We start from the raw sequence: 15,891 nt of genomic DNA, 5'->3' as shown, positions 1-15,891 counted from the left end.
CCTGCGTTTGGTAATCCCAGAGTCATCCGGAGTGACCAGGGTTCTAATTTTTCTGACCACCTTTTGGCCCAAGTGTTGAAACTCCGAGGGATCAGGCATAACCAGTCATCAGCTTATCACGCACAGAGTCAAGGTGCTTTGGAGCGTTTTAATCAGACGCTCAAGTCTCTTTTGCGTACATATTGCACAGAGATGAATAGAGACTGGGAAGAAGGGCTGCCATGGTTGCTTTAGCTGCATGGGAAGTAGTGCAGGAAAGGACAGGGTTTAGCCCAAATGATTTAGTGTTTGGCCATACTGTCCGTGGTCCCATGGCTGTGTTGAAAGATGGCTGGAAGGATTTATACCACCCACCAACCTAACTGACTATGTGAATAGGTTTAGGCACTGGCTATATGCTGCAGCAGAGTTGGCAAAACAAACTGGCTGTGGCTGTGTCACAAGCAAAAATGAAATGGAGAAGTGATCGCACTGCTGAGGTGCATGAGTTTAGAGCTGGTGATCAAGTTTTGGCTCTCTGTCCGTTGGTGAGTTCACCCTTTCAGGCCAAGTTTTCAGGTCCTTATACAGTAGTTAAACGTATTTCAGATGAAAATTATTTGATTTCAACCCCTGGTCATAGGAAACCTGTAAAACTGTTCCATGTCAATCTTCTTAAACCATATTATGCTCCCTCCTCTAGTGTGTCCAGTGCTGACCAGGAGGGGGCAATGCCAGTGAGTCCTGCCTGGGGACTGGTGAAGTGGGACTGGTTTCAGGTGAATGTATGGATGATGCTGTTCCTGAGCCTGATGAGGGATTGTTGTCGGATCGGTTGAACAATTCAGAGGCCCTTAAGAATTTGAAAGGGTCGCTTGGCCATTTGACAGAAGCACAGGCTATGGAATTTGAAAAGATTATTAAGAACTTGAAAGAGTTGTAGAGTGCTATTTTTGCGTTTGTTATTTCCAGCTTCACTCTCATCCCAATCCAGTAGTTTTAATGCCTAAACTAAAATTGTCTCCATGTATATGTATAAATGCACATCTTCTGCTGATGTTAATTTGCTTTACTCACTTTTAAATATGACATTTGGACAAACTCCAAATTCAGTAGTCAGGTGGGTGATCAGGTTGTGTGTGTTCCATTGAAAATAACACATCAATACACAGAACATTGCTGTTTGGTAAATTTGTACAAAAAATTAAAATACAAGTTTTTTTTGTGTGTGTGTGTGTGTGTGTGTGTGTAACCTCACATATTGCTCAAAAGTCTCATCAGAGAAAAGAATGAGCCTTGAATGAGACTGCAAGTTATTTCCTCTAGTCTCAACTATGACTCCTGCAAATTGTTGTCTCACCTATTTCTCCTGGATTTTAGGAGAAACATGACAGGTTTGACAAAATAGAAACTAAAATGAGGCTCAAAAGAGAATCCCAATTTTGTCTCCTGAGCTGTAGAAGAGCATTTAAGGCTGGGTTTCTTCCCCAATACAGCTGTGGAGTTTTACTGAAACACACAACCCCATGGCTAAAGGTTTCCAGGTAGACTCAGAACTTTTCCTCTCCTCATGTACAAATGAACTTGATGGCAACATAATCTTACATGACCGTATTTGCTGTTGAATCCAGGGCACCGGTGTGGCTGTGGTGCAAAGGTGGTTAATTACGACATCTAGTGGCAGTGAAAATTGCTTACAGAACATTTAAAGAAATGAGGGCTTCATACCATCTTGTTTTTCGATCTTCCCACAGGCCCCTCCCTTCTCCCTGCTTCTGAGGGAGACCTGCAGGTAGTCCACCGTCCTAACACACTGACATAGAGGATTACATGTGACTCTATATCGCCTTTGCACTTGTGTGCACGAATGTTTTTCTGTACATGTTCCAGTGAGATAGAACAAATACAAAGAGGACTGCTGTTCTCCTGTATTTGGACGAATCTGAGTTGTGAACCGGACCAGGCCCCTGGCTGAGCCGTTTCTTTTCCGGGCTCAGTTTTTTTTTATGTATATATGTGTATGTGTGTGTTAGTGGTTGGCTGCTATCAAATAACTTCTATGTAAAGACATATTGGCACACTAGCATCCTGAGCAGACAATAAAATCACACCGCACAGTGTTTCCTAAACACAAACAGTATATGAAAATCGACATAGCCACCAAGGGTGAAAATTCACTCTGTGAGTAACAGACTGTGCCACATGTGGTGACTTGCAAGAGAAAAGAACTGCTCATGTCCATTTCCCACACTTCTCCCTCTTCCACCTGGAAATGGATAAGTGGTAGAAGATGACTGAGTTTTCGTGGTGTTGTATGACTGAAGAAAGCATAAATTTGATTCTTGCCATCACTATGAAACATAGATTTTTTTCATGATCAGAGTAATTACAAAATGTCCTGTTTTATTTAAGTAACAGGCCAAAACCTGTAACCTGTAGTATTATTGGATAGAGAAAAGCACAAAATCCTAATTTTAGTTACAGTAAGAGGACTAAAATATTTTTTGACCATTTCTTTAGGGCATTTTACACCTTAGTGCAATGGTGCATGTTGTGCCTCATCCATGGGAGCCCCATCTTCCCAAAGATCCAAACAGCTACAGCCAGGATGAAAAGTTAAATATAAGAAAAAGACGTTTTATTTCATGTAAAAGTGATACTAAACTAAGGTAGGCTTTGGGTGGACCCAGTCCAAAACGACAAACAAAAGAAATCGAACTGTGGGAGAGGAAACTGACCTAAAACAAAAAGAACAAAACCAAAAAGTTAACCTCCCTAATTAGGAAACGCAGGAGAAAATGGGTGAACAAAGCAAATGGTGGTCCAATTATAAATAACACAGTGGTTATTGGATTTCAGAGGTCCTTCAAAAAGCCACTTGATTTTTTTTTTTTTTCAACATAAATGCACACAGTAACAGGACAGATTCTACACCTCTAAATTTAGTTTTTCTCCCTCTCCCCAGAAATATTCAAATAATAACCTGCTTTCTGCAGTCAACCACCACAGCCTAGTCACACCACAGATGTTTGATCACATTTCTTTCACAACATTTTGCGGAGAAGCCACAGAGCTCAGTATGAAGCCACAACGACGCCTGGTGGTCCCCCAAAGATGACAGGAGCTGTGGGTCCAGGAGCCATCATCACTGGAGCAGGCTGCATGTTGACGACGGTGACATTTTTCTTGCGATTTTTTAACTCACGATGCATCTGACACCAGGAACACCACATACAGAAACAGGAAGTTGCAATGTCCTTACAGAGAGAGCCCTGCAGAAAAAAACAAAGCACAAATGATGCAGTTTTTATTAAAACCCATGATTATTAAGTCCAGTCCTTTCTCCTGATGAAGCTGGAGGGAGTTCTGCACTGGATGGAAGGAGGAAACTGTTACAGAGGTCAACAACTGTTAATGTGCATGTGAGGATATGAAGGTTCTCAAACGATCTGTTCGAACCATTTCAATCAGGTTTCCGCCAACAGCACAGCACAGAAAAAGCCCTCCTGAAAGTAACAAACGGCCTGCTTCTCTCTTCTGACTCTGGCCACCTCAACATCCTCATCCTTCTCAACCTCACGGCAACCTTCGACACCATCAGCACCTCCATTCTCCTCTTCCGCCTGGAATCATCCCTCAGCATCTCCGGCACTGCCCTATCTTGGTTAATGTCCTACCTCACTGACAGACAACAATTGCACCTCCTCCCCTGCTCCTCTGCTCCAAGGCGTCCCCCAGCTTTCAGTGCTTGGCCCTCTTCCTCCTCTACATGCTCCTGCTTGGCAACATCATCCACCATCATGGTCTCCACTTCCACTGCTATGCTAATGACGTAGCATCAGCGTAGCAGTGGAACGTACATCTCCACCAAATCCATCAACACCACTTCTCATTCCACCCTCACCCACGGCCTCCCCAGAATGAAGTCATGGATGCAAGCCAATTTCCTCCAGCTGAACTGTGACAAATCAGAACTCATCATCATTGGCCTCAAATCCCTCGTCAACATCACCCGCAACTCCCACCTCATCATTGACAACTCCACTCTGCTCCCTTCCCCACACATCCGCAACCTCGGCGTCATCTTCGATAATAATCTCTCCTTTGAACACCATATCAACCACAACTGAGTCCTATGGAAAGCGCTATATAAAGGAAATGCATTATTATTATATGAGGATCGTTGAAAATGGAAAATGGATGAATCTGAATATATACTTCAGTAGTCTCATACCTGGATACCATATTTGTGTCGAATGCCAACCCTCAGAGCCAAGGCAGCAGGAGGTGCACAAAGAGGTATTCCACAGGCTGCTGTTATGGCAGGGCTGCAGAGGTCACATAATGGGAGACAACGGTTCTCCCCAAATTTTCCTGAAACTGTGCAGGCAAGGCAAGGGCAACACCAGAAACCATAGCAACCTGCAAAACACGAGTTGGAATTTATAGGATGACAATCTAAGTTTGTTTGTATCCGTGAAAGGAACGTTAAATGTGACAGATTGTGTGTAAAATAAATTTGATTCTTTTTCTTACAGGATTTTACGTCATCAAAGCAGTCAAACAGGCCAGTGTTCCAGGTTGTCAAGGGATATGCCATTGCCGATTCAACTTTACAGCAGAGAAGAATGAACATGAAAGTACAACCACAAATAAATTTTTTTCTGATCACTTTTGAGCACCTGGTGACATTCATTTGTACCTTTACAAATGCAAATTCATAATTTACACATTGTTAAACTCAGGGTGGTCGGCATAGTGGTTAGCGTTGTCACCCCACAATAAGAAGTTCCAGGCCTGGGGCCTTTCTGTGTGGAGTTTGTATGTTCTCCCTTTGTCTGTGTGGGTTTCCTCCCACCGTCCAAAGACATGCACGTTTGGGTTAATTGGTGATCTACCCCACCCTCGCTCAATGTGAGCTGGGACCTGCGACTGAAGGTGAATGAATGAAACGTCAGAGCCTTCAGATGCTGTTTCATTTATTTAATTCACTTCTTTCCACTACTGCTTGTTTTTGCTGTTTTTGTTGACATACATGTCACTAAATCCTGAGTTTCATTTAGTCCACTTAATTTGGATTTTATGGCTAGTATTGTTCATTACTGGCTCAAAGCAGTAACATATACATTTTTAGTACATACATATTTTGATTTATGTTAACTTGCACATTTGTATATTTTGCTCGTGTAAATAACTTTTTTTTCCCAATTGTATTTTATGTTGTGCAGTTTGTCTGATATCTGGCTGGTGTAACGGAAGAATTCCCCAGTTTGAGGTACATCTATCTATCTGTCCGACCCAACTGGTTAAGGCAGATAGCCACGCCCCCTGAGCCTATAATTTGGCGCTCTGTAAATAAATCTGATTTGATCTATCTATCTATCTACATCTACCTACCTACCTGTGTTTTAATTGTGAGGAATTTATTCAGCGATACTTCTGGCCTCTCAGCAGCTAACCAGTTGGTACTGATGATTTTCATTACATGACTAATTGTAGCACAACAACAATCAGGACTTTGTCTGCCTTTGGTTCCTTAAATGCTGTGCTGAATCAGCCTCCTTTAATCTAAATACAGTACAGGACAAAAGTTTGGACACACCCTCTCATTCAAATGAACAGAAAATGTGTCCAAACTTTTGGCCTGTACTGTAAATAAGCATTAAAATGAGAGCAATAATACCAGTTCCAGCAAAAGTGCTGTCTGTATTTGAAAACAGGTAAATGCACTGCATGTTTCTTTTTTTGTGTGTTTGTTTTATTGGCGCTTCAAAATGCTTTACATGAGGTCATGGCCATGTATATGTTCACACATTCATATAACACTTTTTATAGGCATACAGTGCTTTTATACAAAAATATGTCAACAGCTCATCACCTGCAGTTATATGAGGAACAATTTGGAGTTCCTGTCCAAAGACTGTTGAAATAATCCACCCTCTATATATATTAAAGAACTTCCTGAGCCTTAAACGCCCCATCTTTTTTGTATTTTGTGCAGGGTTTGTCTGTACAAGGTACAATGTACCAGTTCTGAGTTGTTATCTTTAGTTTCTGCAGCAGTAAGATAAAGCTTTAACTTTACTATTAAGATAAAAACTAAAAGTCTTACCTGATTGAGTAGACAGTCTTGTTATAACTCAGGAGGGTTGCAAAACTATGTGTCCTGTTCGAGGAGCCGCATTTATCTCATGTCAACAAAGTCATCACAAACATGCAGCAGAACCTGACTGTACAAGGAGGGGTGTTCACTAATGGGCAATATATTTTTAGTTAAATACAGCTGTAGCAAATCATCTGAACACTAAATGGTAAAAATAGGTTCCATGTCACAGAGTCAGAGCAATACACTCCCATACAATAGAATATTTTGTTATACATAATCACATAAATACACTTATTTACCTTGCCTTTGGCTACTGTTCTCAAAGTAATTCCTCAGCAAGTCATTTCCAAAATCCCTTTGAAATCAGAATTATAATGTGCTCAACTGCAGATGCCGCAGCCTCTCTGATACAGTATCTAATATTATAGTATTTTTATGTATGAGAAGAGTCAACTCAGTGCTTCATCCATTGCAGACAAAAGTTTTTGTTGTAACCAGAGACTAATTTGAGGATCCAAAAGCAGGAAAGGGGTTTTTCTTGTCTGACCAGGGATTAGCTGATGAGGTATAGGAGCAGAGTTCCATGGACAAGCAGTGCTCACGACTCAGATCTGTTGATGCGGCTGGAGAAGCACAAAGTTAATGTGAGCCTGGATTTAATGCATTTCTTCCAAATGTATAATATAGTTAATATTCCCTTTGTGTAACTTCTTCTGTACGAAACTCAATAGTGTCTCTGAACACAAATAAGAACATTTTGCACTCGATACTCGTTGATTGTCTGGCATGCAAACAGGTTTGACTTAGTTGTAGGTTAGTCTTGACTTAGTTAAATACATTTTTGTTCAACTTGATTGTTTGATTTCGTTTGATTTCGTTGAAGTGTTCTATGTGATGTCTGACAAATCAAATTTTATTTATGTAGCACTAAATCATAATCACTCCTAACAAAAGTAAATGGACTCAACGGCAGAATATGTTGTTTTCAGTTCACAAGTAAGTTAAAGAATTGGAGTCATTGTTTCCCTCCACATTTTAACATATCATCATTCAACAGTTACCATTATGCTTTAGTTACAATGAGAGAAAATTGGAGAACCAAAAAGAAATATGTAAGGTATATAGTATCATCAGTATCAACTTTTGTAATTAGCCAATTATGTCAAAGCAATGGCATCTTTTCACCATTTTTCATTGAAACATGATCGCAGCACTGTGGCACTGTGATTAGTGATGTTGCCCCACATACATATACACACACATATATACATATATATATGTATGTGTGTGTGTGAGTGGTTGTTGGTCACTGTCTGTCTCTGTGTGTTGGACCTGTGAGTGGGTGTACCCCACCCTCACCCAGAGCGAGCAGAACAAGAATGTATGAATGAATGACTCAACAGGAGCAAGCACTTCGCAACAGCGGCAAAAATAAGTTTCCTTTGTGAGGTAGAAACCTCAGGCAGGCTCAGAGTAGGCAGCCATCTGCCTTGACCGGTTGTGTCACGAGACAAAGAAGGAGGGAGAGGTGGAGAGATCCGAAAGCAGATTGAGAACACTTTGAAATACAAAAAAAGATGTACAAATTTAAAAAGTAGAATGACTGTTACTATTAAAAGGACATAAAAAACAGAAATAAGTTAAAACAACAAAGGAACCAACAATAGTGTTAATAATAGTGGCAAAAAATAAAAAAATGGAACCTTTATAAAAGAGGAAAGACGTTTAATCTTAAATGTAGAGAGGAAGTCTTCCGTAATGATTATATCATGGAACAACAACCTCTGCTAACAGAGTTAACTTTAGTTCAATGAATGACCCCATTATTAATCACAACAGATCAAAGCACTGAAAAGGTGAACACAAACCACATTAAGGGCTGGTGCTATAAGTGTTGGATGACTCTATTGGAAGTGCTGTCTTCTTTAATATTCTTCTCAAAAGCATACTGTACCTTTTTAGGGAGGCTTTGCTGTGCTCAAAAGCATCATGAGGATTTACAAATGGCCTCAGGCCTGGTGAGGATTTACACAAAGCTTTACAAACAGGTGTGGCAAAATGGCTTGATCAACCCGAATGCTTTTTAGGGCTGAGAAACCAGAAGATGATCAATTTAAAAATCAATCTATATTGTGAACAAATGTATTGTAGTGACTACTATTCTGAAAGCAGAGGAAATTTGATTTGCTTTTAATTTTTTTGGCATTTCTTGGTGCAATTTCCAAAGTTGTGAGAAGATAAAATTTTTGTTTATGTGTGGGAATGATTTAGTTGCGAATATGTTACACTTTAGAATGCATGCAAGTATCTGGTCAAGTCAAATTATTCTTATTCTTATCTTATTATTCTGTCGCAGTGCAGGGATTTCAAACCTGACAGAAATCAATAAAAAATGTTTTCACAGTAGAAAACAGAATCTTGTCATCTCATCATGCTTATTTCACATCACCCCAAAATGAAAAAACAGAGTTCAGAGGCTGAAGTTGAATTGTACAGCAGTTGACCTACGCCTTTACTTTCTATGTCTACTCTGCTTCCTGTTGCCTGCCTTTTTCTTATTGTTCTGTCTGCGTCTCCTGCAGTTACAAACGTATGTCCTTGAAACAGCCTGTGAATGCTCAGTGCTGGCAGCGTGGGGATCTGAGTGGTTAGCACGCATGCTGTGAAATAACAACATCCCAGCTTCATATCCAAAAAGACTTTGGTCTTTAACTGGACTTTCAAGTTCTCAAACCATGTAGAGATGTGGTCACCCTGGAGGCCTTCATAAAAAGCACAAAAATACATGAAAAAAAGTTTGTCCTAATGAACAACTTGACGAATGAGTCCCCTTTTTATTATAAAAATGCTCTTTCTTTCATGTTATCTCACTCAGCGTCAAATTTATTAATTATTATTCTGATAGGATACACAATCAACAAATAAAAATCAACCCCCAAAATGATTGTTATTTACATAATAAATACACAACATAAATAACAAACATTGTTTGTTATTTATGGCCATAGTTGTTCAAATGTGAACACTGTACACTACTGCTGAAATTATTTCTTTGATAAATATGCAAGTTTTAACTTCAATAAAGGTGGATGTTTGTTCTCTTTGATATATTTTAAAACTACTGATGGCAATTTATGTAATAAAATTAAACCATGCATGTAAATCCGCACCTGGAAAGAGAAAACCCCCAACCAATAATGAGACAGCCAAAATGGAAGTGAGAAAGCACCTGCAACAAAACGAAATTTGATTTGGAGCTGAGTTTTATGAGTTTATGCAGTTTTATCTGCAGCCCCTCAGATAACCAATTTGTAACAAATGATATTATTTATAACAAAATATATATAAGAAATAAATACACAATACTAATTATTGATGTGTAATATACTGCTGTTGTTGTTGTAATTTCCTTCAAAATTCTGGGTTGAATGGTAAAATCCAACACTCTGATATAGCAGAGGGATTGTTTTATAACCGAGCCATGTTTTAGGTGGGCTTTTACCGTGGCATTTCTGGTGTTACGTCCTTTTTTTGAGAATTTTCAAAATACTTCCATTTGCTTTCCTACAGAGTTCATGTTCGGATAATAATCTTGAATTTAATGTCTAAAAGTCAGAAAGTTGGCAATGACCTTGGTGGCGGCATGTTTTTAATTTTAGGACATTGTATTATATTTAATTTTTATTCATAGGTAAGTTAAAGAATTGGAGTCATTGTTTCCCTCCGTATTTCAACAAATCATCACTAAACAGTGACCATCATACTTGATTTACAATGAGAGAAAATTGTGCAACAAAATAAATATAAGGTATATATAAAAATTTTACAGATATGTTCAGTATCAGCTTTTCTAATTAGCAAATTATGTGAAAGCAATAGCAACTTTTCATTATTTTTCACTGAAATATGATTGCAGCACAGCGGTATAGTGGTTTGCACTGTTGCCCCACAACCATTAGGTCACAGGTTCAGTTCCCGACAATGGGGCCTTTCTGTGAGGAGTTTGTGTCTGTGTGGGTTTCCTCCCACCATCCAAAGACGTTCATGTCCCTGCGACCCGGAAATGGAAAATTGGTTGAAGATGAATGAATGGATGAAATATGATCCAAAACATATATCAATGTGGAAAGTTGTTGTCAAAGGCTTCTAGGACCCAGACAGTATTCAACAGTGGCAACAGTGCTGTATTTAAACTAAATCAATCCCAATCAATCACAGGAAGAGCCACTCAAGTCATTAGTTTCATGTGAGGGAATAAGACCTTGCAATCTGTCTCTTCTTTGCCAGTTGTTTAGGCACCACTGTCTCCAGCAGTCTCCTCACTAAATCCAACCTCCCTGTTCTGATCAGTGCCTTGGATAACTCTGTGACCTCTTCAGTGTGGGTCCTATAAAGGCACTTTAGTTCTGCCTTCACAACGTCCTGAGGATATTTTTCCTCTGCCTTTTGCACCCATATTTCCAGCTGGTTAATGGCAAGAGTGGTACCAGGGCCTCCCTCCATGAAGACAGCTAAGAGGGCCTGTAGGAGGCAGCGCAGGGCTGTGGTGTCAGTGCTTCCTTGCCTCTCCAACTCCACGGCCTTTTTAAAGCAGTCTGCAGCATTCTGCTCTTCGCCTTTCAGCCGAAGGCAGCGTCCTTTGAGTACATGGAGGTCAGGCAAGCTGTTACCCAGCTTAGACTTCAAGGCGTGGGACAAACTCACCAATGCACTGTTCACTGCTCCCTCATCCACCAAAAGGCTTTCCTGAAGTGCATCTACACCCATGTAGTAGTACACCTAAAGGAGTTAGGGGTGGATATGAAAACTCCGGCAGAACACAATGATTTTTATTTCTCCACATTTAACTATGCCTTTACCTGTGCCATCTCTAGATGAGTTCGTATGCATGGGCGTACAGCAAGGACCTTGTCCAAGTCTTTTCTGGCCTCAGTCAGCTTCTGTCGGTCTGGAATTCCACCTTCACCACGTTTTGCCTTCTGTAGGTCCCTGACATAGAGCATTATATTGATCTAAAGGGAACACATACCAGTATTTATACTAAACACCATTTGGCTGACATATGATACCATTAATAAAAAAAATGTATAGCAATTTCCATCACTTAACAACACAAAATAGTAAATGTATTTGGACAAATATCTGCATTCTGTCGATTTTTAGCGTTGGTGTTGATGTGGTTTTCTATAGCTGCTGTACCTTGGCACGGATGCAGTAAGCCTGCCAGTTAAGCTCTGGATCTGGCAGCACGTTTAGAGCCATGTTGCTGATCCCTGTAGCCATCTCATATTTGCCCAGCAGAAAGAAGAGCTTGGCTAGAAGGTTCAGGATGAATGCATCATCACTGGCCACATTTATGGCCTGAAGACACAACCAGCTGTATGTTAGTGTGAAATATATGAAAATCTAATTTCTATGCTGCAATAGGCTACTGTAAATCTGTAGAATACATGTATATTAGATTGAATTACCTGAATTAAAAAGCTTAAATGGTCTGTGCAAAAGTGATTTAGGTATTCATCTCTTAATTAGGAACCAAAGAACACTTTTAGCCTTCATGATGAACTGGGGGAGAATTGCAAATGTTTGATAGATACTGTGCTATTATAGAGAGAAAAGAGTTAACATAAAACATCACACTAGCCCTTTGCCATTTGTGTGAGGCACAGCTAGCTGGAGAGTGTTCTGGCCCATTATCAAGAAAATTTTAACAGCAGACCACCAAAACCTGTTCAATAATAATTCTAAATCAAAAGAACAAATAATCCCAAATAGATAAACAAGTGGTGAGAGAGAAACTAAAATCACAAAAGTCAAAGTTAGCATGTTGCCAAGTTAAAATAGCTCATCCATATGCCAGGAGAAAGGGACCACCAGCGGAGGAACATGTTCATCCAGAAAGTATTTAACAACAAATTTTACATGAGAGTAACAAAATAATCTAAGTACACCCACAGCAAGTTGAAAGAGCATTCCTGACTCATTAGGTACATCTAAAATAAGGAGCACATAAATGAGCACATTAACTTACGGTTCCAAAGCAGGATAGAGGATCAGAAGCGGAGAATCCACAGTCATGTACAGACATGGGGACAGTGGGAAACTCTTCTTTTCTCTCCAACATAATGCCAATATAACACCAACCTAGAGCTGAGGACAAAGATGCAGATCTGTTCTTTCTTTGAATTTGGAAGCAAAATATGCTCATCAAAGTGCATAAATTAAATGTGGTGATACTCTGTACGTGTAAATAGATGAGTGAATACTAATATTTCTAATAATAGGTCACATTCTTTCAGAAAACCTTCCACATTAGTACGTTCCGTGCTTACCTTTATGTTGTGGTTTCTCGGATTCTAGGGTTTCTTTGAGTAGCATCATTCCCTTATTGTAGTGAGACAGTCTGGAGTACTCAGACTCTTTGGTCTTTACAATATCATCTAGTCTGCATCAAGGAGAAGGACTTCATAAAGATAAAAAAAAACCCAAAACTGTACTGTGGTGGTTATTTGTCAAATTCTTTTCTTGTCAGTGTCGTACCTTATATAGATGGTTGCCATTTTAAAATACCAGCTTCGTTTTTCCTCTATTGGTACCTGGAAAACATTACGACTTTAATAAAAGCGGAAACAACATCCAAAAAGATAACAGATTTGCTTTTACTCTGAAATGAAGTCAAAGTTGCAGTTATGTAGGTCCGTCATTTGTCTATGATTTTGGGACTTTGATAGAAAATCTTTATGGTTTCATTTGGAGATAATTTTGGTTTTATATTCAAATGACTAATGTTGCATCATCAAAGTCCAACCAATAAAATCCTTGGAGGTTTATGAATCACAGAAAGATGTGTGTGAACAAATTTAACCGTCCTTTCAGAGCACCACCCTAAATCCACTGTAGGAATGAGCTTTGCTGTCAATCAGCCACTGAAATTGAACGCGTATTTCCTTCTCACCAGTTGTGCCCCATAGGCCAGGGCTCTGTTGTACAATGTCAGAGCTGTGGTCAGTCTCTCTCTCAGGTCATCCTCACTGTCTAACTCCACATCATACGGATAAACATAGGCCTGTTCAGCCATGCAGCGAGCTCCCAGTAGTCTGCTCTCTTCCTGAGAGGTCTCTCCAGCATGTAAACCCATGAGGTAGGAAACTCTCTCCACACATTCCGCTGAATCCACTTCCTTTTGGAGTTTATCGTACACATAGCCCAAATTTGCCCAGGCGTTAATGTTCCCAGGGTCTTCTTTACAAATGTTTCTGGAAGGCCAAGACACACAGATAAAGATTTTTTTTTATTCCCTAATAAAGGTTTGCCTGACTTTCTGCTGTTGGTCTGGCTTTTATGAAATGTCTCAACAGCAGCTAGATGAATAACATATGACATATGACATACACACAATCACGCCTTCCACTGGATGAACACAAATCACTTCAGTGATTGTTAGGAGTTTGCAAAAATTACAAAGTTCTAATATATTCAATTGCTCAATTGAGCAAGCTCATGCAAAGTGAATGACATTGCCATCAGCCTCAACTGTTTGTTCTTTGCGCTAATTAAAATATGCCATGGTTGCCATTGCCGAAATCTAGATGATGTGTATGTCCATGCGAACATACTGTACATGTACCACATTTTAAGAAATTTCCCTCATACCGCATTTGCAATGATGAAACAGACAATTGGACAAACAAATTGGGAAACATAAAGCCACGGCGCCAAGGTAGTCATCAAAGTGGAGGCATAATATAAAAGCATGAGAGAAATGTATTCAAAATATTTTAAAGTTTCAGTACCCATTGTATGAAATAAAAGCTCAGAGATGCAAAAATTGAAGCAAAACTGCACTTAAAAATTGAACTCTTCTGTACTACAGTATTTTAATGCAAACCGCAAGGTAATCAATGCTGACATTTGTTGAAGTCCCACAAGCTTATTTTTTGTCATTACCAGTATGTTAGTCATAGATGAACCTCAGTAAGTTTATAGTAAATTCATGATATTAGTCAACATTTTGATTAATGTTTTACTTTAAAAAAGGTCAGATTACTTGTTTAAGCTGCCTTTCTGAAGCAACATTCTCCAAATATAATCAGAATAGTGTATATTTACCTAAATATTTCCTCTGCTTTGTCCAGCTGTTCAAGATGAAAAGCCAGGAAGCCAAGGAGATTTCGGACAGCATACTGCAGATACCCAGCTTCTGCTTCTAACTCTCCCCACAGGCTCTCCTGTTTTAGATAAGTGTCCCTTACGCGCAGCTTCACAGGCCCAACAGGGTCACAATTAAGGTTGAGGTCCAGGTGGAAGTGACCAGGTATGAAGTCTATACCCTCCAAGAGAGACTCAATGTTGTCTGTGTCACTTTCTTCCATGACTTCCTGCTCCTTCTGCTCGAGATACACCGATTTTTAACAAATAAAATACAAAGCAGGTCTGTGTATATTTTAGCTGAAGAACATTTCTTTTCCACCTCAGTTTACCGTTCGATCTGTTGTGAAATAGCACCCGCCTTCTTCACCATTCTTGTCGTTCAGTTGCAAACAGGTTGAACAGGTTAGGCTCGGGAGTGACTTGGGAGTGGAGTTTAAGGGGGAGACAAAGGACTGGGGAGTTCTTTTCTACTGTACATTTTTCATATCAAATCATGCAGCAGTATGATAAGCTGTTTACAGAACAGCTGGGCATGTAAACATCTGGAGGCAATATGAATAATAAAAAAAAAAAGCCTGTTCTTTAAAAGCAAACAGAATCCTTTGTATCCTTAAAATCGAATACTATCTTACAACACCTGATGCACAAGCATGATAAGCCAGTTGCTGTTTGTGAAAGCATTTTCAGAATAACCCAAAGTCTGTCATCAAAGGGTTAACTTCTATTATGGCAAAGCAGACTGAAAGTGGCACAAAGGGAAGTGATGTCAGCCCAGCATCACATTCAGCAGCTTGCAAGCCTGCAAGGACAACATCAAAGGAACCCTTTAGGCGCAAAATTTAGCAGGAAGAATTGAGAAAGAAACAGATTGTTAATAAATCAGGCACTTCATCAGAAGCTGTAAAAAGAGTTTACATATAATGAGAATGATTATATAAGTTCATAGAGGCAGAGGCTGCTTCTTATACTCAGTTGTTATGTTACATTATTAGATTTCTGTTGTAGATGTCCACACATGTAATCAGTTCTACACATACATGTATAAAACAACAAAGTCTGCATTAGGAGGATGTTATGGTAGATGGCAATCATACCAGCCTCTACACCTTTCCTAGAGATGGGTGTTTTGTACATGACAAGCTGTTTATTGTCGTAGCTTTTTGGGTCAATAGTTATTCACTTGCCAATAGCAGTACTAGTCGTGAACAGGTCACAAGCTTGCTTTTAGAGCTCTCGCTGGTGAAGTATTGTGGTTGTCAGCACTGATCTCTGGGAATGAAATAGTTAAAAAGCTTCATATTTGTTGTCATAGTGGCATCTTTTAAAAATGGCTCATGTTATTGCAAATGTGGAATATTGGTTTCAGTCATGGTCCTATTTGCCTGGTGACTACTTAGACGTACTCTGTGTGTGAGTGATATGAGTGAGGTTTTATTGGCAGTTTACTTGGGGTTTAATTTAAATTCTATTTTAGGGCTGGATCGTATATTGAAACTCTGTGGTGTGCAAGTATGTTGCATTACATGGGAGAAAACTGAAGGATGCTCAGAGTAGTCTTAAAAATATTTTTGAGAGCTAAACGGGAAGAGAAATGTGAAGAGGAAATACACAAATCCTCACTCAGGTTTGAATTAGTGCTGAGCTACTTTGCTGCC

At 39.5% G+C, this 15,891-nt stretch overlaps 2 protein-coding genes across 2 annotated transcripts; both read right to left on the bottom strand.

Moving 5' to 3' along the window:
- Nucleotides 1-2,819: 2,819 nt before the first annotated feature.
- LOC115042202 (cornifelin homolog A-like) lies at nucleotides 2,820-6,199 on the bottom strand. Its single transcript, XM_029500275.1, has 4 exons — nucleotides 6,092-6,199; nucleotides 4,516-4,590; nucleotides 4,214-4,401; nucleotides 2,820-3,251 (listed from the first exon to the last, which is right to left on the bottom strand). The coding sequence occupies exons 2-4, from the start codon at nucleotides 4,577-4,579 to the stop codon at nucleotides 3,054-3,056; spliced, it is 450 nt and encodes a 149-aa protein (XP_029356135.1). The 5' UTR covers nucleotides 4,580-4,590; nucleotides 6,092-6,199; the 3' UTR covers nucleotides 2,820-3,053.
- Nucleotides 6,200-8,884: 2,685 nt separating this feature from the next.
- ttc22 (tetratricopeptide repeat domain 22) lies at nucleotides 8,885-14,617 on the bottom strand. Its single transcript, XM_029500274.1, has 8 exons — nucleotides 14,195-14,617; nucleotides 13,041-13,341; nucleotides 12,626-12,681; nucleotides 12,418-12,530; nucleotides 12,117-12,235; nucleotides 11,285-11,446; nucleotides 10,945-11,097; nucleotides 8,885-10,864 (listed from the first exon to the last, which is right to left on the bottom strand). Exons 1-8 carry the CDS (start codon nucleotides 14,455-14,457, stop codon nucleotides 10,328-10,330), a joined length of 1,704 nt encoding a protein of 567 aa, XP_029356134.1. The 5' UTR covers nucleotides 14,458-14,617; the 3' UTR covers nucleotides 8,885-10,327.
- Between the last annotated feature and the right edge of the window lie 1,274 nt (nucleotides 14,618-15,891).

This window comes from Echeneis naucrates, chromosome 4, assembly GCF_900963305.1.
Source record: "Echeneis naucrates chromosome 4, fEcheNa1.1, whole genome shotgun sequence".
Taxonomy (NCBI): domain Eukaryota; kingdom Metazoa; phylum Chordata; class Actinopteri; order Carangiformes; family Echeneidae; genus Echeneis; species Echeneis naucrates.
This window is presented reverse-complemented; position numbering and strand designations above follow the sequence as displayed.